Here is a 23,255-nt window from a genome sequence, read left to right on the forward strand (position 1 = left end):
TGTGTGTGTCGCGGGTGCGGGGAGGGGGAGGGGAGGGGGAGAGAGAAGGCGGGAGGTAGGCGGGGCTTCATCCTCCCAACAACAGCAGCCTTTCAAGCCGGCGCTTAATGAGGGGTGTCCCGAGGGGGCTCCGTGACGTCACTGAGCCTCCCGAGCCAACCGGGAGAGGCGGTGGGCGGGGCTCGGCGGGGAGATGAAAGGCGGCGGAATGGAGGCGCGAGGGCGGAAAGGGAGCTACCCCGCCCCCTTAGGCAGCTCTTCGCCCTCGCCGTCTCTTTCGCGGGGAGCTCGCTGGGCGAAAGGGCGCTGGTGCGGGGGGCTTTATTGTTTTTGGAAGAGGCGAGGAGTGGAGCTCGCCGCTTGTACGTGGGCGATCGGGGAGCATCGGCGGCGGCGTGATCAATACCAGTAGCGATAATAGTCATAATAGTCATAATAATAATAATATTAGCAGTGGCGGTGGACTTGGCTTAATTCTTGCTTGATCTGGGCAAGGAGGAAGGAGTCGCTGCCCCAGGCATGAGGTTGTCCGGGCCCCACGCCGCCGCTGCCACCCCCAGAAGCCGCCGATCCTCTGTGGGAACCCGGTAGTCCCCTCCACCTCACCCCGCTCTAGCCCAGCTCTTGGGCCCCTCTCTGGATGCGGCAGCGCCTGGGCGCTGTCCGCTCCGTCCGGCTGCCGCGAGCCCCGCCGAGCTTTGGATGATGACGATGAACTCTCTGGCCGAGAGCTTGCTGGGCCCTCCGGACCCGTCCAAGGCGTCCTTCCTGGACTTCGGACTCGGCCCCCCACCTCCCTCTCCGCCTCTCCATCACCAGCAACAGCAGCAACAGCAACCCGGCTTGGCGCCCCCTTACTCTCTACAAGCGCTGCAGCCGCCGCCGCACGACGGTGGTGGGGGCGGCGCCTTCCCCCCCGGCGCAGCCTCGTACGGCAGACCCCTGGCTTACGCCCCCTACCCCGGGGCAGCCGGCAGCAGCCCCCACCACGCTTTCTACCACCACCACCACCACGGCGCTTCGTACTCGCCTTACCAGCAGACCTCCAGCGCCCTGGGACACGGGACGAGGCTGGAGGAGACGGGTAAGGCGAGGCTGGCTAACTTGGAGAGGGGAGGGGGAGTCTTTAAAGGGTGGGAAGGGGAGAGAAGCCTCCCTCTGGGGCAGCGAAAGCACCCCCGACGCGGAGTCTTTTTCTGGCTTGATCCGGAGTAGCAGGCTAGGCCGTTCACACGGTCGCCGCTCCGGTTTGTCTTGCTTGCCTAGTGTAAGGAGGCTTGGCATAAGCGCCGGTCACAGCCAGGGGTTACAAGGCCCTCGTTTTCCGTGGGCAAGCACAAAAAGTCTGAAAAAAGACACGTAGTAAAGGGGTCGCGAATGTGGATGCCTTGACGTGACTTCGAGGCGAGGGAGAGCGATGCGTTGGGGGAGCTGCGCTTTAGAGTGAGGAGGCAGAACTTGGGGAAAAGACACTGTGTCTCCGGTGGCTTCTGATGCCAAATTTGGCACTGTTGGTCAATTCGTTTCCCCTTTCCATCAAACCCCCATTTAACACGCATTTAATACATACACGCCTATAAATAAAATGTTGTCCCGGCATAGGAACCAACTGCTAGGGGCCGAGGTCCCTTCGTTCCCCCCAATAAAGTATTTGAACTATTTGAAGGTCCGCCCCCCCCTTAATGGGCATTTTCCCATTCAAATACTGTGCGTGCACTGTCTTGTGATCGATTATGTGGGGCGGGATTTACCTGCCCCCTCCCTATATTTTATTCAAGTTGGCACCCCCGTGCCCCGGTATCATCAGCGAGGATGGGGAGGGGTGCCTAGTGAGAACTTGAGGCGGACTTTAAATCGGATTTAGGATTCCTGCGGTGTCAACCCTGCACTGAGTCCAATGTGCCAATGGCTTAACGCCTGGTCTCTCTCACTCTTGATTTCTGGCCTGTATCAGTCAACATTCACAAATGTGGGGATCTCAAACAAGCATGGAGCGCTTGTGGAAAACACTCAGTGATGATTGGGGTTGTTGGAGAGGACTCTACCCTTTGTATACCCTCTAGGAAAACCACCTGGTTTCATCCAACGCCTGCTGTGCTCAGATTAGATCTGTTGGACATAGGTAACTGAGATCCACTAATTTCAATGGACGTGGTTAGTTGCAACCCACCGGCCTACAGTGGTAGAGAAGCAGTTAGGAGCTTCATAAATTCAGTTGTGTTCTTAGGTGCAGACTAAAATGCAAATCAGAAGCCGGCTGGGTGCAGGGACTGTATAAGGACTGTGGTGTGCAGCTCCTTGCACATCCTTTGCAGTTTGCAGGTCTCTTTCCCGTCCACCAAGACTGCATACAGACACTTTACTTGGAATAAACCTCTCTCCCTGGCCACCAGCTGCAGAGAGGCTCATGGGAGGGGCTACTAGAGCATTTGCCCCCGGGGCAACCCACCTGACAGGCACCAAAAACATCACCAGGAGTAGGTTGACATGACTAAATCTCTGTGGACAACGAGCGTTCCTCTTGGGACAACAAACTTTGCAGTTACAGTATCTGAGCATAACTGGGGTCTTGGAGTCACTGGAGATAAGTTCCTCTGCTCCCGACACCCTTTATAAATAGGATAGTATTTGGTTTCTTGGTTGTTGTTTTTTGGGTTTTTAAATCATTACGGTCGTCTTCAAATGTGTTTGAAGCTGCCTGATCGCAGGAGGTTTAACGAAACGACCCCCCTGGGTCCCTTCCAACACTACAATTCTATTATTCTTATACATTTAAGAGTATTTGGGCAGGAGCATCCATGTCTCAGGACTGTTGGAGGTGGGGAGGGAATTTTTTTGAGAGATTGATCCCCCCCCCAGTGTCCTTCCAGGCCCAAGATGCTGCTGCACCTCTCCTGTAACCCGTAGGTTGGTGTGGGGTAAGCCCTGGTCTTTCTGCCTCAGTCTCCCTGTCTGGGAAATGGTCAGAAGGGTCACAAGTGCCGCAGAAAAGGTACATAGGCAAATGTGGATAGGAGGGGTTTAGATGTGTGGTGCGCAGGCTTTTGGCAACCCCTTTAGTCCTCGCCCTCGACCAAAATGAAGCTGGAGCTCTCCTAAGTGCATTTGTTCACAATCACCCTTTGTTAACCCTCTTCTGTTCAGTCCTCTCCTGTTTCCTGCTCTGTTCAGATCGAAAGCGCCTGCAGGCAAGGCCTTGTTGCCTCTTGATTGTATTGCTCTGTAAAACTGCCATGTACCTGGATGGTGCTGTGTAAATCACTTGCCACAGGAGGATGAGGGAGGTTCAGCTACTCAGCAAGCCTAGTGTGGCAGCCCTTAGATTGTTCTGGGGCTGAGCCCTGGCTGTTTTCAGTTTGGTCCACCCTTTGCACATGGGCAGGGTGCCTTTTGATCCAAGACACTTCCTCAGCTCCAAGGCAGGATGCTACACAGACACACACTTTATGTCAGAAATGGGGTACATGATTCTTCTTCTTCACAACAGCCCAAGAAGATAAGTTAAGCTGAGAGGTGGTGATTGGTCCAGCTTTTTGGCTGGGCTTTGAAACCAAACCAGCCGCTGTGCCATGCTGACTCACATTTCTGCATCTCCTTCTAGGGATACCTTTACGCCTCTCCAGTCTAGGGCCCCACCTAGATCCCCAGTACTTTAGGAAAACTTTTCTGTTGTATTTTGGCTGCGGTGTGTGTGTGTGTATATCTCTTCCACTCACAGCTCCTTCTTGACACATTTGATGGGCAATTTTCTTTCTCATTCCTCCCCCCCCCCCTTCCTTCTGACTATCAAGGGATATCATTGGAATGAGTCCCTATCCGTTCTGGGTAGCATTTTAAATAATTTTGACAAAACCCAGATGCCGTCTCAGAGTCGACGAGGCAAACTCTGCAGAATCCTTTAATAGGAAACTGCTTGACTTGGTTTCTTCCAAAGAGTGCATGCAAATATATTAATATTTCTCTGACATGTTTTGCATTGCAAAGGGGCTTCTTTGTTGCATTCCGTCCCCAACCAGCTTGGCTTTAAATTGAGCTCCCAAACCTAATAAAAAAGAATGTTAGATGGATTCATTCCTGGGACACTGAACTGCGAAGGATGATTTGTAGATGTTTTGTTTGTTTTAGGGCCTGCTGCGTTTTGAAAAATTATTATTGGATTTAAAAGAAGCAATTGATCTCTTTCTTTCCTTTTTCTTTTTTCCTAAAAAAAACACATTTAAAAGCCATCCGGTGGTTCATAAATGGAAAACATATGAACGCTGTAACTGAAAACATTGTCTGTTGTTTAGATTTTTTGTTCTAAATCTGAAATGGAAATGCTAGCTTTTATACTTTTATTTATTTTATTTTTAAAAAAATGTGATTTAGAAAGAGGACATTCCAAACCAGCCCTCCTTCCCCATTTCCTATGTTAATGAATTGGGGTGGGGGTGGGTGCTTCAGGGTGCAGTGGTAAAATGATGTCTTGTGCATAAGATTTAAAAAGATGCATAAGAATATTCTTGAATCAGCTAGAGGACTAATTTATTTTTACTTTGAAAAAGGATGCTTTAGAAACAGGATATGCTGAACCATTTTCAGCTAGATAGTCTGGGCTGAAATTAACCCATAAAATCACCCCGTTCCATGGGAGTTTGTGTTCAACTTTTTTTGTGTGAAACTGGGTCCATAATGCTAAACTTGGGGAAAATCCAAGTTAGACTTAACTCATTTCTTGATTATTAAGTGTGTGTGTGTGAACTTGTAAGAATTGGTGCAATCGAAAAATCGCATCTCCAGTCGCCCTTAGCAGAATGTTTGTTATTTATTGCCATTTTCAATACAGCTCTAGGGCCTGAGTGGTAGATAACACGGCTGCGTTTTCCACTGCCCAAGCAAGGAATATGCATTGTTTATATTCAAGGAATATGTATGCTGTTAAATTTACAGACAAAGCAATGGTTCCCATCTTAATAGCTGGAGATGGGGAGGAGTTGGCCGCCTTGACCGCCCAAGCAATAACAGTGCGTCTGAGCATGCACAGAGTGCTTCTCCATCACCCCCGAAGAAACGTAGGCTGCCCTCTTGAAACGAGGAGTCCAGGCAGATCTCAACACCCACCCGTGTCGCTTGTTCAAAAGAAGCCCTGAATTATAGCCAATAATTCGTTTCCTCGCAGCGTGTCTTGTTTATATCTTAGAATCCCCAGCCCTCACCCCCCCCCCCCACACACTCTTTTTAATTGGCACCTGTCAAGATCAGCAAGGGAGATAGAAGATGTCTTTATGGTAATTTGAGGCAGAACTGCAACACCACGGAAATCCATTTGCAAGAGCTGCCCTCATTGCTTGGAAGAAGAACAATTTCGATTTATTAGGCCGGCGTAGATCGCACGCACCGACGGCTTAATTAATGAGCGTTGGAACGCGCCGCGGCGCTGCAGTTCGAGGAGGCGATGATTACTACTTGCCGCGGTGGCAACCCGCTGCCAAAGCGCTTAATCATGCAACCCAAGATCCCAGAATTAAGAGGGATCTTCCTGGCTGGCGCTGCTAGCGGAGAAAGACCGTTTCTATAGATTCCATCCCACCCCACGCGCAAACACACAAAACACGTGGCCTCGGTTTTCTTCTTGTTGCAGCCCCCCAGAGTTACCCAGAACTCTGCCTCAAGACAGAAAGGATCGCCTTATCTGTCGGCGATTCCCAGCTCTCTGCTGGGCCCGTTTACTCGGAAGTAAGCGCCTCTTGAGTCCAGTGGGACTTGGCCCCAAAGCCCTATGTTGGGTAGGTCGCACGCCTCCCCACTCCCCACGCCCATTGAGATCAGTAAGTCTTAGGCCGCCTGGCTGCGTCCTGATTGCACGCGATCCTAAAGTGCTTCCCAGGGAGAAAGCCCCGCTGAAATCCCAGGAACAGATTTATTGAAGAAGCGCGGTCAGCTAAGAGGTGTCAAACGGTCCTGGCTTCTGATGGCACCAGTTGCTATTGGTTGGAAGCAGGAGGCTGTGGCGGCTTTCGAATGATACAGAGCTCTTCGTTAGGCAAGAGGGAAATTAGTTCTCAAGTTGGAGGAGGAGAGGTTCCTTAGTCGTGGCGTTTACTCCTTGGTAAATGGGTTTAGGGTGGCCACGTCAGTCTAGCGAAACAACGTGATCGATTTATTAGAATTGTTTTTTACACCGAGTGTAATCACGTTTGCGGATTACAATGCGCGCGCACATATACAATCCGCTTTGCCCTGCAAATCTGATTGAATAGCAGGTCGAACCTTCCTGTTCTTCTCAGGAGAAAACCCCATGGACTTTAACAGGGTTACTCCTAGGTAAAGTGTGTTGCACAGCAGCTTTAAGGCTGTCAAATCAATTATGTTGGGATACTGAGAATTATTAATATCTCACATCCAATACAACTGATCTGTAGAAAGAACTTTATGATCTGAAAACGGAGACAATGGACGTACTTTTGTAACCCAAGGAAATCGTTAATAAAAACAATTTTAAAAAATGGTTTGGAAGCTTGTGCGTCGGAGCGCAATTTTCCACAAATCGCTTTCCCTTTAAACGGGTGCGCGCTTGTAGAAGAGGAACTTTGCAACCCTATGCGCGTCTACTCGGAAGTAAATCCATTGAGTTCAGCAGATTGCGCAGGAATAGGGCTGCAGACCAGTAGCGCAACGCTTGGGAGAATCCAAGTGACCTGTACATAGGATCGCGTTGTTTTAAAGCTGCAATCCTGTGTGTATTTAGTTGGATTGAATGCAGTGGGACTTGCTTCCGAGTAGCATGTAGTTTGAGCCGGGGAAGCCTGGCTTCAAAAAGCAATCCTAGAAAATAATTCCGTTGTCGTTGTTATTTTAATGATTCGCCTTTCAGCCCGAAGCTTCCCAAGGCGGCCTACAAAGAAATGTGTTAAAACGCCACTCACCAAGAGCCCTTAAAACAAATAAAAGTTGACGCCAATGTTTTCCCCCCCCAAGGGAGGCTGATTTTTTTTATTACAGGCTGCAAAATCCCTTTCAAAACAAATACAATAATAAATGTGGTATTAATACTTTCAATTATATAATAATAAAATTAATTGAAAGTAGTGTCATAAATTGCGGTGTGTCGGCAATGTAAAAAACAACACCACCAAAAACCCACACACAACGTTAGCGCGGAACCCTGGCGAGTCCTGGTTTTCTGGCTTTGAAGAAGAAAATAGGCAACATAGCGGCGCTTTTGATGTTTTTATATTTAAGCTTCAGCAGGTGAGGGCGTTTAAAATCAGCATTAAAACCGAATCCGTCAGTGCAATGAGTTTTGGGGCATGGAAAGGCAAGACAACCCGAATTGAATCGGGTTTTTAAAAATTAATAATAATAATAATAATAATAATAATAATAATAATAATATTAATTATTATTATTATTATTATAAAAGCATGATCCTACGCCTACTGCCGAAGAGCTTGGCAGAAAATAAACACACCGGTCCCTGGAATAAGTAAAAGGCGAGGCCAGGAGTCCGCTTGGCTTCACCCCAGCATCCCCAGAAACGTTCGCGGAGAATAGGGACACCGCATGGAATAATTTCGGCCTATGAGTCCCAGGTAATTTATTTAAACCATTTAATAACCTCTCCGTTTTATTTTTTTCTTCGGAAAGGAGACGTGAGTAGCAGATGGCTTAAAAACAAAACCCTCGTTGCGCGCGCACAGGGGTTTCCTTCCGAGGAAGCGCGCGCAGGAGATCGCCCTGTGGATCATTTTAGTGGAACAGCGGCGATTCCGAGCTAAAGAGCGCTTTTAAGAAAGAAGAAATCGCTCACCTGTCGTTTTTAAAGCCAGCGATCTGGCTTTGTGCGCGCGCGTTTTGGAGTGAATCCGAAACCCCCGCCGTCTCCACCCGCTGCGGATTCCCTCCCCCCGAAGGCTTGCAGTTTAGGCGGTGTTAAATATCAGCTTAATTTCGCTGCTTCGTTTCTGTTCGGTTTCTTGGGCTCGTCTTGCGGTTCCTCCCGGCTGGCAAAGCAAGCTCTTCCTTAAGGAGAAAAGTGTTCTTATGTGGTTAATTTCAAGGGTTCCATTTAATCCGCGCTCCAATTCCTGAGCGTCCTCAAACCTGGCTAATTAAAATCTCGATTCAAAACCTGACATGGTGAAATGAAGATGATTTCACGCAGTGAAATCGTTGCTGCAGGTTTGCGCTTTCGACGGATCGTTAGTTCTATGAATCATCCGAGCGACCTCTCTGGACGTGTTAGTTTCTTGAAGGGCGCTTTCGTTTCCAGACTTTCTCCTCGCCACCCCTCCACCCCCGCCTTTTTAAATTAGAAAATGAATGAATAAGGCCCTGAGATCTCTCTACCAAACGCATCGGAAGCCCCCTTCAATTTCAAGACGGCGTGACAGAATCCAAGTGTATGGCAATCTCTTAGAATAAATGCTTTATTATTATTATTATTATTATTATTATTATTATTATTATTATTATTATTATTATTATTCATCTCTACGCAGGACCGAGAGAATCTCCATGCTGAAATCACCCTGCCAGCCATTGTATTTAATACTGAGCTAGATGAGCCAATGGTCCCACTCAGTCATCTATCCTTAGAGTTGTTGTATAGTAATAATATACAATATACAATAATAACAATATATTAACACGACGGGCACCTGTGGTTGCTGGTATGTTAGTCCCACCTAGCAAAAACAAAACAAAGCCCCCAAACCTTACATGTCCTCTCAGGCAATAATTCATCGCCCTGGTTCTGCTAAACTTCAGATAGCCGGTTTTATTACGGTATTGGTTTTATTTTGTAAACCGCCTTGGTTTTTATGCAGTGAAAGGCGGTCTCTAAAGTCTTTAAAAATCAAGACTTCGGCACCTGTGTTTCAATACTGTGTTTCAATGTATTGCTTTAGAGAACCAAGAGTTTAAGAAGCGGCTAGTCGGGTGTGATTCCCCCCCCCCTATTTACAATCCCAGTGTTACAGACAGCGGGGAAACGGTCAACTTCGCCTGGGGTGGGAGGCACCTGCGTTGTAGGCTCCGGCGGGAAGTTCTCCTGCGCAAGAGCGCGAGGTTGATTTTTGCAGGAGAACCACCGGCGGATTTGTGCCCCGAGACGTCACCTAGACGGTCTCTTAAAATCAATTGTGTGCATGCAAGGTCGGTGTTTAGGTCGGTCGCTTGTGATTCCTCTACTCAAAGGAGTCCATAACTGGCTTTTACCATTCGCGATCAGAGACACTTTTGATCATAAACGTTGTAGGAAACAGTTACAGGTGGGTAGCCGTGTTGGTCTGCCATAGTCAAAACAAAATAACAAATTCCTTCCAGTAGCGCCTTAGAGACCAACTAAGTTTGTTCTTGGTATGAGCATGCACACGAAAGCTCATACAAGAACAAACTTAGTTGGTCTCTAAGGTGCTACTGGAAGGAATTTTTTATTTTGTTTTGGTTGTGGGAAACGTCAGGCTTTTAGGTAAAATTTCCATGATACAGCATAACAAGAACAACAACAATTTGTTGTTGTTTTTTAAAAATATAATAGTATATATATTATTTATTGGAAATTATATATATTATATATTCACGCACACATTCAAATCTCCCCCTTCCCCGGTTTAACTTTCTGAGGGCCTCGATCCTCGTGTATCTATCTACTCCTTACACACGCAGCCAATCCACGTCCTCCACCCAGCAGATCCTTCAGCATAACTGAACACAGCCGTCCAAGCAAAATCTGGCAAACTAAACTAAAATAATCGGTTGGATCCAGACCGATCTGGTCCCCTTGAAATACAGTCTTAATAATTTAAATCGCCCAAGTCATGCCTTAATTCCAATTGATTTCGATGGCAACTTCTCAAACCCCAGCCATTGTATACTCTGAAGCAAGCCTCATTTGACTCCATGGGACTTACTTACTCCCAGGTAAATGTGTGCTTAAATATAGCATTGCAACCTTGGTCTGAATCCAGATTTACGCGTGCTCTAATTGATGCAGAAATATTAAGGCTTTTCTTAGACTGAATGGAGGGGCGGTGTTCCATTTTCTTTTTTCTTCGTGTTTATATTTATTAAACTTTTTTTTTTTAACGTAGACACAGGGTCAGGCGCCTTGATTTTTCTTTTCAACTTAAATTATTCCTTAAGGGCTCGGTACTTTAATCTTTCTGACTAGCTGACATCTCGTACTTCGTGGATTGCGTGTAGGCGGTCATTATTTAGGTCTCTCCTCGTCTATCAAAGACAAGCGGCATCTCCAACCGGTTTATAAAACCACAAGAATTGTGTAATTTTTTTTTTTTAAGGAGGGGAAAGAGAGCTTACTTTTCACTTTGGCGGGGTTTGCGCAGGAGAACTCCGCCGCTGGTTTGCACTGCTCGATTTCAAGCAGATTAGAAGCGCGCTCCTACCCGTGTTTACGCGCAAATAACTCCCATTGAGTCCGACGGGAGTGAGAGCGCAGTTTGCGTACCAAGCGTGCCCTTACTCGGGAGTAAATCCTATAGAAAACAAACGGGTCTTCCTTCTCAGTAGAAAAGCCCTGCGATTTCGGAGTAGATCGCTTTGTCATTTCCTTTTGGTGACCGTTTCCGGTAGAAATGGAGCTGACAGGAGCAGTCTACTCAGAAGTAAGCCCTATTGAATTCAAGGGGATTTGCACGTAGACGGTTGCAGAATGAGCTGGTCAAAAAAGAGAGAAGCGAATTATATTTAATAAAGGCTCATGATGAGCCCAATATTCGCAAGTTAAACTGCAGCCTGCAGTTAAATTAGTGAAATTCGGAGTCCCCATCTCCGCATATTGTGTTGAGATTATTATTATTATTATTAATACATTTGAATCCAGGTATTTTGGTTTAACCATGCAAGGCCGATCGCGTTTATTTGATGACATTAACTGGTTGTGTTGGTATCAACAGAAAAGAAAAAACTGAACAGAGAATCTTCTTGGTGAAACTGTGTGCGTGTGTTTTAACTGAGATCAACAAAGCACAGCCCTAAAAAAAAATTCTTATAAATTTCCTTAGGGGAAGAAGAGGGGTGGGGAGGACCACATGGGCGGGCCCAGGTAACCAAACACCCTGCACTCCATACAATTATTGGCCCTGGAACAAATAACTTTCTTCACCTGCAAAGCTCCCGCTCCCGAAGTGACTGCGGCTTGTTTACTCTGAGATCTGTTGCGACTCCGGGATTGACAGCCAGAACCGACGCTTGTTTACCGGGAAAGAAGGTCTCCCGGGCTTGACAATCCCGAGAAGTCAATGCATCCTTTACTCAGGAGTAAATCTGACCGCCTACGACGGGATTTACTCGTGCGTAAGTGTGGATAGTTTTGTAAGCCTTTCGTCGCGATCCCATCCGGTTCAAGGAGTCCAGAGCAGCTTGCTCTCGAGGAAAACCTTCCTTGGAGGTTTTCAAGCAGAGCTTGGATGGCCGTCTGTTGTGGGTGCTTTAGTTGAGATTCCTGCATTGCAGGGGGTTGGACTAGATGACCCCTGGGTCCCTTCCAACTCTATGATTCTATGAAACAAGCTCTGGCCGAAACCCCCTTCTAATCTAGCTTCCTGGTCTCAGAGCTTGCCAACCATGTGCTTATGGGATGCTCACACAAATAGGACAACCTGCACCATTGCCCTCTCTCCTCCCCAGCATACTGCCTCTGATAGCAGACATAGAACATAGCCATAATGTCTACAAGCCATGGAAAGACTTACCTTCCATTAATTTGTCTCATCCTCTCCTTTTTAAAGCCATCTAAGCTGGTGAACATGGCTACACCATCTTACAGGAGCGGATTTTGCGCTTTAACCACGTGCTGTTAAATTTATTCCCCTTTGCTGGCTGGAAAAACTACCGGTAATCATTATTATCTACTTCCCCCATTCCATGCACAAAATGTGCCCCTTTACTCTAGGGTTCCCCCCAAAAAACTAAAAAAGAAAGCAAAAAACCTAGAATCACAGAATTGTATTAATAACAACAAGAATAATTTTCTTGTTTAAAGGTAAAGGTACCCCTGACAATTAAGTCCAGTTGCTGACGACTTTGGGGTTGCGGCACTCATCTCGCTCTACTGCCCGAGGGAGCCAGCGTACAGCTTCCAGGTCATGTGGCCAGCATGACTAAGCCGCTTCTGGTGAACCAGAGCAGCGCACGGAAACGCCGTTTACCTTCCCGCCGGAACGGTACCTACTTATCTACTTGCACTTTGACGTGCTTTTGAACTGCTAGGTTGGCAGGATCTGGGACCGAACAACGGGAGCTCACCCCATTGCAGGGATTCGAACCGCCGACCTTCTGATCGGCAAGCCCTAGGTTTTGTGGTTTAGACCACAGCGCCACCCGCGTCCCATTTTTATTGTTTATACCCTGCCCAATTCCAGCTGTAGAATTGGAAGGAACCCCTTGGTCATCTAATGCCTAGCTTTGCACTTCTGCTAGCAGTTTTGTTGCTGCTCCTCATAGTGGAGTTTTCTCTATTTTGGTTGTGTTTTTCTGAACCCTTTCCAGCTCTGCGATATCCTTCCTGAGATGAGGCATCCAGAACCGTTCGTGGCCTACCAAATGGGGTCTCACTTTAGATTTGTACAAGGGCATGATGATATTATTGGCAGTTTCATTTCCAGACCCTTTCTAAATAATTCCTACCTTGGGAATTCTGCTAGGATTGCTGCCTTTCCATTTTAAGCTTATTTCTTTGGAAGTCAATGGGCCTTACTCCCAAGTAATGGCAGTTGTGCAGTGTGGTTCTGCCTTAAGTCAGAAATTAGCCCAGACAAGCATGCATAGGATTTTGCAGCTTTCTAATGCAAGACTGTACACGACTACTCAGGAACAAGCTCCCCATTGAGTTCAGTGGAAGTTGCTGCTGAGTATATGCATTGTGCATAAATTTGCAGCCTTAGACTTGAAAGGCAGGTCTGCTTCTTCCTACTTTCTGTAAGTTGCCTGAGTGTCCTCCCCCAGTTGCCATTGTTGTTGTTTTTTCCAAGTCACTGTAGTGCTTGAGTCATTTATTTATTTAATGTTTTAATACTAATATGTTTTAATACCTGTACTAGTATTTTAAAAAGAAGCTCTAAGTGCTGTACAGCATTAAAAATCAACACTATTATTGTATTGTTGTTGTTTTTTAAAAAATAACCAATACAACATAAAAACCAGTCATATAAAAGCATATAAAACCAGAATTTGGGGGATTTCGAAAAATAAAAACAGGATTCAATTTTATGGCCCAGGAGAAACGGAAACCTGTGTTTTTAGAAGACGTCTGACGCAGCTGATAGTTGCTGCTTCACATTTCTGTAAATCCTTTTACTGAGGAATGTGGATCAGGTGAATTCATTCCAAGTTTGATTACTGCAAAAGCGACAGAGACCGCCCCTTTCATAAAGTCAGGTAAAGATGCATAGGATCAGATCCCACACTGTTTCGGGGGTAGGTGGGTGGGATACTTCCCCTTCCTCATTTTAGAAGATTCTCACACCTGTCTTGGCTCAAATATCCTGTCCAGTCCACCTGTTGGTCTGCCAAGATATGAAAATACAACACAACCAAAGGGACTTATTTATTTGCCCAATTCAACAGGTGAAGCTTCTCTGAGACGGAAACTGCGGTGATGGGCTGAAGCTGCATCATTTGAATTTCTGCCTTACCGGTGTTGCTCTGACAGAGAGCTCTTGCATTGTAAAAAATAAAGGAAAGTAACACACCCCGGAAGAATGTGGAGTCTAAGGTGACCAAGATGAGCTCATAAAGACAGAAATCCCAAAGGATTAAAATGTCCAAGCTCTTGTTATGAATTTATGTTCTAGGAAACCAAGATTATGAGAGAGGATGAGCTCTAGCTATGTTACTCTAGTGGAGTGGTTCTGTTAATTGGCAAAGATATGCTGTGAAATGTGATCCAGTAGAAGATTTCTTAAACGTTATTACTGGGTATTATTAAGCAGTGTTGGTATGATCCTCATCTGTATAGCTTGTCATACAGAAATTCAGATGGTAATCATGCTGCGAATAAAATCATAATGCATATACATAATATTGCTTAGTGTTAATAGTAATTACAGACCTAGTAATCCTTGCAGTGGCCCTACAGGGAAGGGCAATATTAGCAGAGCAAACAGGGGAGGTGGCAGGGAACAGTTGCCAGGCATCCTGCACCCACTTACCTGAGAGTAAGCTCCATTGAACTTGAGGGGACTTACTTCCAAGTAGATGTATGTAAGATTGTAGCCCTAGGCACATTTATTTGTATACGCTTGAGGGACGATGGTGGTGAAACAAGATAGGAACCAGAAATAATATGAATTTGGGTGTGGATTTGAGTTTTATTTTAGGAAACTAAATTCTCTGCCTGGTGGATTTTAATATTCTTTCCGCTGTCTCTACCTCTGTATCATTCATGCTAATGAAATGGATCATGCCCTCTTAAGATTAACTAACATGGATCTCTTACCAAGATAGGAAACGTTTCTTGGAAAACATTTGGCTGTGTTTTGCATAACATAAGACGCCAACAGTATTATTAATATGCTTTTACCGTCAACATTTATGTGTCTTGGTGGCTTTTAACCACAACAGGTGCCAAATCTTATGGTCTAACCAGCAACCACGGCAGTTTTCCAGCCCAATTCTATGTACATTTACTTAGGCATGAGTGTGCAGATTTCAGTAGGACTTAACTCCTGTCCGCGTTTCGGATTTAGGATCACAGACTTAGGCTATCGTTTTTGTACCCGCTAACTAGGGAGGAAGCCCCGTGGAACTCAATGAGACTTGTTTCTGAGCAGAGGTCTGTGTTGTCCCTGCAGTGCTATGCACTCTTAACGTGGAAGACAGCAGGGCCTAGCTTCTAACTGGGTGTCGGCACAAAGATGTTTTGAGAGAACGAAGCGGGGAGCGTTGTGAGGAGAAGTTAAATTTCCAACATTTGATTTTTAAAGGATTAAAAGTGTTTGGGGTGGAGAAGCTCTCCTGCCTAAACAGACAAAATAAAATTGGAAAGAGATGGGGGGAAGTTTGTGTGTGTATGGAGGTGGGGAGACACTATTATAATTTTAAAACAAACAAACAAACAAACAAACAAACAGGGGAATTATGTGCCCCAAATGGGATCCTATGGGATCCACACTGAAGTAGGCAGTTGGAGAGACAATAGCAATGGGTCCCAAGATCCCTTGCAATATTGCAGGTAGATGCTCTTCAGTGAACGATGGTAAACACGAATTCTCCAGAATTTTGTCCCATCCCACTTCTCTCTCCTAGACTACCCCTCTTGTTTCTGACAATGCACCCCAGGCTTGTGGTCAAAGCAGTACTGAGCCTCTGGCACAGCACAAACATCTTTGTGCCACGACAGCAAGCTACTTTCTTACAGGCTGTTACTTCGCCATTTTATTTGTTTGCCAGTTGAAAAACGCCATAAAAACATGTGGCTTTATTGTTGTTTCAAAAACCATCTGCACACCAAACGTTTAAAGCACGGCCACCAAAGAATTCTGGGAACTGTAGAATTCGTTAAGGGTGCTGGGAACTGTAGCTTGGTGAGGCCTGAACTACAATTCTCAGAATTCTTTGGGACAGGGCAATGTGCTTTAAAGCCCTGCAGGAACACACAGAAAGAATGTGTGTGTTTTTGTGCATATCCCTAAAAAAATTGTGAATCTAAGTTTGGCCAGTGTGGTGTAGTGGTTAAGAGTGGTAGACTCGTAATCTGGGGAACCGGGTTCCCCGCTCCTCCACATGCAGCTGCTGGGTGACCTTGGGCTAGTCACACTTCTCTGAAGTCTCTCAGCCCCACTCACCTCACAGAGTGTTTGTTGTGGGGGAGGAAGGGAAAGGAGAATGTTAGCCGCTTTGAGACTCCTTCGGGTAGTGATAAAGCGGGATATCAAATCCAAACTCTTCTTCTTCTTCTTCTTCTTCTCATTGAGGGGCAGTATATTTCAATTTGAGTAGGAAAATAAGAGTATCCCCTAAACTTTTTGTTTTTTAAAGAAAAAAAAAAGCACTGTTTGTGTGTATGTGTTTAAAGCCACTTTGGTAAAGATATAACAATTAACTGTGCATATGCACATCTTGATAGTTAAAGGCAGCGACCTTTTTCTTTTTGATTCCCCTTCTCTCAATCTTTCTCTGACTTGCCAAAACTTCTGTCTTCTGCGAGTGTTTGCCTTCTCTATTGTGGCTTCGACTGTAGCACATGGATGTGGTTTATTGAGGCGCCTAGGGAGTGTTCTTCGTTAAGCCTAACAGCTTGTCTTTTGCTTTGCACCTCAATTGAGCTTCTTAATTAAAATTCACCCCGGTGAGAATTAAAAGCTGCACTGTCCAGGGACCTCCCCCCCCTCGCCTCCTTCCCCTGACACAGTTTCAAGCCAGGATGAGGGAAAACAAGGCCTCCGATTGGACAGCGACTCTTTCCTGAAATTGTTTGCATTTTTCGGACTCTGCTTTCTTCTCCTCAATTACTCTCTCCTCCTAGGGGGGAAAGGAGCAGGTTTTTAAAAACAAGGAATATAATGAGGATTTTTTTTTTTGTTTGCATAATACAATCAAGTCTGGAATTTTTATGCAGAGTAATGTTGGGTTGGAAAGAACTGAGAATGCGTGCTAGATTTTCTGTTCCCATTTCGAAAAAAGAGAGAGAGAGACCAGATTTGTTAAAACAGATTAGACTTTCCAACTCCAAAGTACGGAGGAGGGCAAATGATGCTGATCAACCACACATTACAATCTTTAGGTTTTGTACTTGGTAAATGATTTATTTATTTTTTAATTGCCTGTTCTCCATGAGACTGCTATAAAAAAAGGAGAGAGATATGGAAAATGTGAATTTCTAAAGTTGGAAGTTTGGCATAAATGGAGGCTTTTTGTCTAAGTGTACAGGTGAAACTCGAAAAATTAGAATATCGTGGAAAAGTCCATTTATGTAAGCAATTGTTTTCATTAGCTACTGGAGTTTAATATATGAGATAGACTCATGACATGCAAAGCGAGATATGTCAAGCCTTTGTTTGTTATAATTGTGATGATTATGGTGTACAGGTGATGAAAACCCCAAAGTTGAATCTTGCTTTGCATGTCATGAGTCTATCTCATATATTTTATCTTTTAAGTTAAATTACTGAAAGAAATGAACCTTTCCACGATATTCTAATTTTTTGAGTTTCACCTGTAATTGCAGTGCAGGGTGGGTGATTTTCATGGGGCTGTGACTAGGGAGGGAAGGGTTAAATGACCCTTCCTTCCCTAGTCCTTTAATGCACCCTCTATGCATTAAAATAAACCCAATAAAAATTGCTTATCAAAAAAATTGTATTATCATTATTTTTAACGCTGATGACATTGAACACTTTGAATTTAATGTAACACGGCACTGAGCCCTTTAGTGTTATAATGATTTTATTTCCTTCAGAGGTGGTGTGTGTGTGTGTGTGTGTGTGTGTGTGTGTGTAATATTTGCGACACAGACTTGAATTTCACAGGGTTGCATCAAATGGACACATTTTGACGGTGGAGCTTTGTATATGCATGCAAAATGTCCTCCAAACTCCCCCACGCTCATCTCCTCTGCTGTTGTTCGCTGGGTGATTGGCAGCTGTTTCAACATATCATTCCTCCTTCTTGTTGCCTAAACTGGGGCTCCTTCTTCCTGGTCATCATGTGACTGAGATTTAGCCACCGAGAGGATGTCACAGCACTATCATGTAGCCAATCAGATCTGGCCACCGCAAAGCCAATTCATGGCAACGTTTCTTGCCCTCGCTCTGAGCGAAACCCTTTTACCACACCGAAATCGCCAGGCAAGGGAGAGGTGCCTACAGGTTGCCGAAGCTTCCCTGGAAAATTGCCTTTTGTGGTGACTCTGCTCAGTTTCAGCCAAAGAGCTGAAGGTGCTAGTGTGTTATGTGCAAATGGCTTTAGATAACTATTAGGTCCATAAATTACCATATAGCATATATTCAACACAAAAAACAGTGACAGTTTGTTGTTGACGAAAGACAGCTGGACATATAAAGGGCCCCGTTACCTTCACTAGCTTAGGGCTTCATCAAACCTAAATCCGGCCCTGATTTCAGGTCGGGGTTAGATTGCTCTGCTAGTTCATTCCTTCAACTCGTTTTTTTACCATGATTTCTCTTTCTATCTATTTAAGAGGTTTAATCTCCTGCTCAGTTCAGAAACACCTTGATGCAGTACTGCAAGGAGATTTATTTTGCTGTAAAATGTTAATGGAGGTGCCCTTCTGTCACCTCCTCTCTTCTCCCAGCGGCTCATTAGACTTTTGTTTTAAAGGTAAAGGTCCAGTCGCGGACGACTCTGGGGTTGTGGCGCTCATCTCGTGTTAATAGCCGAGGAAGCCAGCGTACAGCTTCCGGGTCATGTGGCCAGCATGACTAAGCTGCTTCTGGCGAACCAGAGCAGCGCACAGAAACGCCGTTTACCTTCCCACCGGAGTGGTACCTATTTATCTACTTGCACTTGACGTGCTTTTGAACTGCTAGGTTGGCAGGAGCTGGGACCGAACAATGGGAGCTCACCCTGTTGCGGGGATTTGAACCACTGACCTTCTGATTGGCAAGCCCTAGGCTCTGTGGTTTAGACCACAGCGCCACCCGCACCACTTTTGTTTTGGCAGGGCTTAAATCCTTGCACTTGCACAGTGTTTAAATGCTCCGAGTCCCTTCAGCAGATTTGGGCATCTTTTTAAGAAGCACATTAAGAAGTCCATATATCACTACATCGACACCACAGAGCAGGTTAATGGTTGAGGTTCTCTCAAGGGGTCTTGGGAGATGTAGTTCTGTGGGAGTGCAGAAAACTCACTCAACGCTGATGCCGTATTTCTCCGATGAAAATAGGGACGCCCTAAGGAAAAGCGGGACATTCCGGGATCCAGTCAGAAACCAGGACTGCTTCTGTAAATCTGGGACTGTCCCTGGAAAATAGGGACACTTGGAGGGTCTGTAAACGTTTGCATGGTGTAAATCCTGCTGTAGTGGAGGAGTGGGGGCCAAGTGCTAGGGTGTGGCTAAATTTGGCAGGTGGGCAGGGCCGTCTGCCTGTCAGTCACGTGACATCACAAGCGGGGATCTGGATTCATAATGATCTGCTGGGATCTGGGATCTGGGCTAGTGGTTGAGGCTCAGCTCTGAGCCAGGACTTACCCTACAGATTTGTGAATTAATACCTCAGCCCCTAGGAGTTAGTACTAGAGGATCCCTGAGTGTACACAGAGAGCCACATGCAGTCACCACAACCTGCCCACCCACCATAAAAACTGAGACTTTTGTGTCACCTCTCCATTTAGGAATTAGGAACTGAACAGTGACTAATTGGAACAGTGGGCATTTTCAGGTTTGTTTTTGCACCTGTGGGTTGACAAGTGAACACAGTGCTTTTGTACATGTGCAGAGTGCTTTCGTCACCTAACTGCAGTGGTGTAGCTAGGTAATTTTAGACTCCATACTCCATGCTATTATTAAGGGGTAGATACAGAGATTCCAAAGGACCTTAAGAAATGGTTTATGTATGCTACAACCGTAGCTAGAACGGTATTTGCCCAGAGGTGGAAAAAAGACATTATTCCAACCAAGGAAGAGTGGCCGATCAAATTAATGGACTACGCCGAAATGGCAAAATTAACAGGTGTAATAAGAAACCAAGAGGGGGAAATAATTATTAAAGAGTGGGGAAAATTTGTGGAATATTTGAAAAGTTCTGGTATCAGCAGGGTTAACCTAAAACCAGCAGTTTAATAAAAAATGATTATTAAGAGAAAGAAAAGAATAACCTAAAGAGGGTGTTATGCGGAAAATGCAGTATAAAAAACTAAAACTAAAGAAAAAACCACAACAGGAGGGGAGGGGAGGCAAATTTGTAACTGTTCTGGATTATTTGTGAGTTATGTGTCTGGTATTTGTATGTTTGTAATCTTTTGGAAAACCCCCACCAAAAAACCAAAACAAACAATGTTATACGTGGGGGGGGGGAGACCCTCTTTAGAAGTTAGTGGGTATGCTTTGTTCACTTCAAAACTGGTACTGTATAAGGTGGGGGGGCTCTCCTGCTGACTGGGGGGCCCCTGGGTGTCTGCCCCAAAATCCTGCTTGATGGCATCATCCAGGTCTTTGAAGGCATCAGGGGCTCTGAGGTAGATTAAGATTCCTACAACCACCCTCTTGGAAATCGATTCCAGCTCCTGTGATGATGCATTCACCACATTTCAAGCACACACACACACACACACACACACACACACATACATTACAAAACAGCTGATTTGAAAATTCAGTTTGTGTCAATAGTAGTGTTTTCAGCATCAAATGCTAATGAGCAAAACAACAACAACAGATGGATTAGCTACCACAAAACACCCGTTTCCAAATACACCCTTCATCATTGTATACACACGTCTTGCAATCTCATGATTGTACAATCCTCACTGGGGGGTGGGGAAGAAACTTTCCTGGTGCCATTTCAAGCAAGGGTTGAAGAAGATGATACAAACACAGATTTCTTTCTTTCTTTCTTTTTTTAAAAAATATTATTTATTGAAAAATTTAAAAAGTACAAAATTACAAGTGCACAGAGTAGGATAAGACACAAAAAAGAAGAAACAAGAAATAGTACCCATGTAGAAAACAAAGCAGGAAAAAGATGTGTTCATTAAAAAAAAAAAGAGGGTGGGGGATTGTTATTGTAGTTAACTGGACCTTAATCTAACACGGTATTTATGAACTGGAAAAATAAAAATGCAGTTCCCTTTAATTATTAGATGGAGAATAAGGATAAGCTTGCTAAAAATGAACAGGTTGTGCACAAATGTAGACTTGCCATGGACAAATATAACTATATTTGGAATTCGTTTTTATAGAGATGTAAGCACAGATTTAACTGGAGCCCACCTCACCCCCCCATCCCAGTGGTTGCATGCATTTATCCAAATCCTGGATAAATCCTTGTCTGGTTATATGTTAACAGTCACTGGAATTGGGTCCACTTACTTACTTACTTACTTTTCCCTTTCTGTTTGCTTTCGAAGACCTTGAGAAATCGACCATCATTGAGAATGGCGAAATCCGCATCAATGGCAAAGGCAAGAAGATCCGCAAGCCACGAACCATCTACTCGAGTCTCCAGCTTCAAGCCCTCAACCAGCGCTTCCAGCAAACCCAGTACCTGGCGTTACCCGAGCGAGCGGAGCTAGCAGCGCAGTTGGGCTTGACCCAAACCCAGGTGAGATGTTGCAAGCATCCTTTGGTTCATTTATCTGTAACATAACTTTCCCCACCCCCTGGTTCCTAGCAGTTTAGGGTGTGACCTAGATGTAGGGTGGCCTGGTGAGAAAGGGGACTTTTATACTTGTGTAAAAAAAAGAAAAGAAGTAAAGGTAAAGGACCCCAGGACGGTCAAGTCCAGTCAAAGGCGACTATGGGGTTGCGGCGCTCATCTTGCTTTCAGGACGAGGGAGCCGGCGTTTGTCCACAGACAGCTTTCCGGGTCATGGGGCCAGCATAACTAAACCGGAAGACCTTGATGGAAAACAGAGTGCATGGAAACGCCGTTTACCTTCCCGCCACAGTGGTACCTATTTATCTACTTGCACTGGTGTGCTTTCAAACTGCTAGGTTAGCAGGAGCTGGGACTGAGCAACGGGAGCTCACCCCGTGGCGGGGATTCGAACCGCTGACCTTCTGATCGGCAAGCCCAAGAGGCTCCGTGGTTTAGGCCACAGCGCCACCCGCATACTTGTGTATCCATAACTATTAAGGGTGCTCTCTTTTGCATCTGGCCAGGGTCTCCCTTTATTATATCCTCAAAGCAACTCAGGGAGTTAGGACAGGCAGAGGTCACGTTTAAAGTACATGACTTCCCCCAAAGAATCGTGGGAAGTGTCATTTTTTAATGGCACTAGCGGGCATAGGTGCCAACTCTATAGGGCTGAGGCACCTTCACCCCCACCATGTCTGTTGGAACAGGGCTGAGCCCCCCCCCCCATCTTGAGGGGGCAGAGGAGGCTGAGCCCTTCCTCGCCTGCCCACCCACCTGCCCTTCCCTCTGCCTCTTTCTCTCCTTTGGCCGCTGTCCTCCGCTGCCTTGGGAGATGCCGTGTGGCCTGACTAGAGGTTGCGCACCCCGCACGGTTTTGAGAGATGCCACGTGCACACCACCCAGAGATACAGCGCAGACACTCGGGAGGTCTGCGATGATGCAACACATGTGATGTCACACACATGATGCCCCCCCCCAATGTTGGGCACATGTTGGCACCTCCACAAGTAGGAAATGTGTAGCGCTTTGAGTGGTAAACTACAGTTCCCAGGATTGTTTGAGGGAAATCCATGTCTTTTTAATGAATGGTGTGGGTGTGATCAGAAGGGTAAGTGAGTTGGAGGGGATGCCAGGAAACTGGGAATTACGTTCACATGTGGTGGGGGTGTAAATATGTACATTTTTTTTTCTGGCAAAGGGTGCTTAAGGAGATAACAGAAATCACTGGGTTAAAGGTGGCCGAAAGTCCAGAGGTAGCATTATTATCAATTTACGATGGGGTGCAAAGTTCGCAGGTTAGGAAGGACTTGCTCACAAATTTATTGACAGCTGCACGAATTATGATAGCTAGGGAGTGGAAGGGGCAAGCAGAATATAAAACGGAAGAATGGTAGAAAGAGGTGTTGGATATAGCTATTAATGATAAATTGAAATGTGCCATTAAGGTAAGATGGGGAATATGCAGGAGAAATGATTTTGAGGAGATATGGAGGGTGTTTGTAGAATTTGTACTGTTAAAATGGAAAGGGGTCAAACCATCACAAGAGGTGTTGAAATTTTGGGAGGTTGGATAGTTACAATGGAATGGTCTCGGTGGTGGGGTGCACATTTTTGTTCTTATTTATGTATGATTATTACCTTGTCAAAATAATAATAATAATAATAATAATAATAATAATAATAATAATAATAATAATAATAAATTTAAAAAGAAGGATAAGTGATGTCCTCAAGGCCACCTGGAGAGCTTTGTGGCGGCACGTGATATTAAGTCACATTAGCGACTTAAAATGCAGCACGGTGTTTGTGTGTGAAGGTGATCTTACCTCTTTGCCTGTCTCCCTCTTCCAAATTTCCTTCCTTTTCCAAAGAAAAGGAAGAAAACAAAGAGGAGAGGAAAGGAGAGGAGAGGAATGCAAGGCCCTCTATCACAATTATATCTTAACCCTTATTCCATGCACAGAAGAGTGAAATCTCCCAGCTCTCTCTTGGGG

At 45.3% G+C, this 23,255-nt stretch overlaps 1 protein-coding gene across 1 annotated transcript in view; it reads left to right on the plus strand.

Annotated features, from left to right (window-relative positions):
• The first annotated feature begins 457 nt into the window (after positions 1 to 457).
• DLX4 (distal-less homeobox 4) overlaps positions 458 to 23,255 on the plus strand; it is a 31,238-nt gene continuing 8,440 nt past the window's right edge. Inside the window, exons 1-2 of the mRNA XM_033170852.1 lie at positions 458 to 1,084; positions 21,032 to 21,225. Coding sequence (XP_033026743.1) covers positions 703 to 1,084; positions 21,032 to 21,225 — 576 coding nt within the window. The 5' untranslated portion in view covers positions 458 to 702. The remainder of the gene's footprint in view (positions 1,085 to 21,031; positions 21,226 to 23,255) is intronic.

This window comes from Lacerta agilis, chromosome 14, assembly GCF_009819535.1.
Source record: "Lacerta agilis isolate rLacAgi1 chromosome 14, rLacAgi1.pri, whole genome shotgun sequence".
Classification (NCBI taxonomy): domain Eukaryota; kingdom Metazoa; phylum Chordata; class Lepidosauria; order Squamata; family Lacertidae; genus Lacerta; species Lacerta agilis.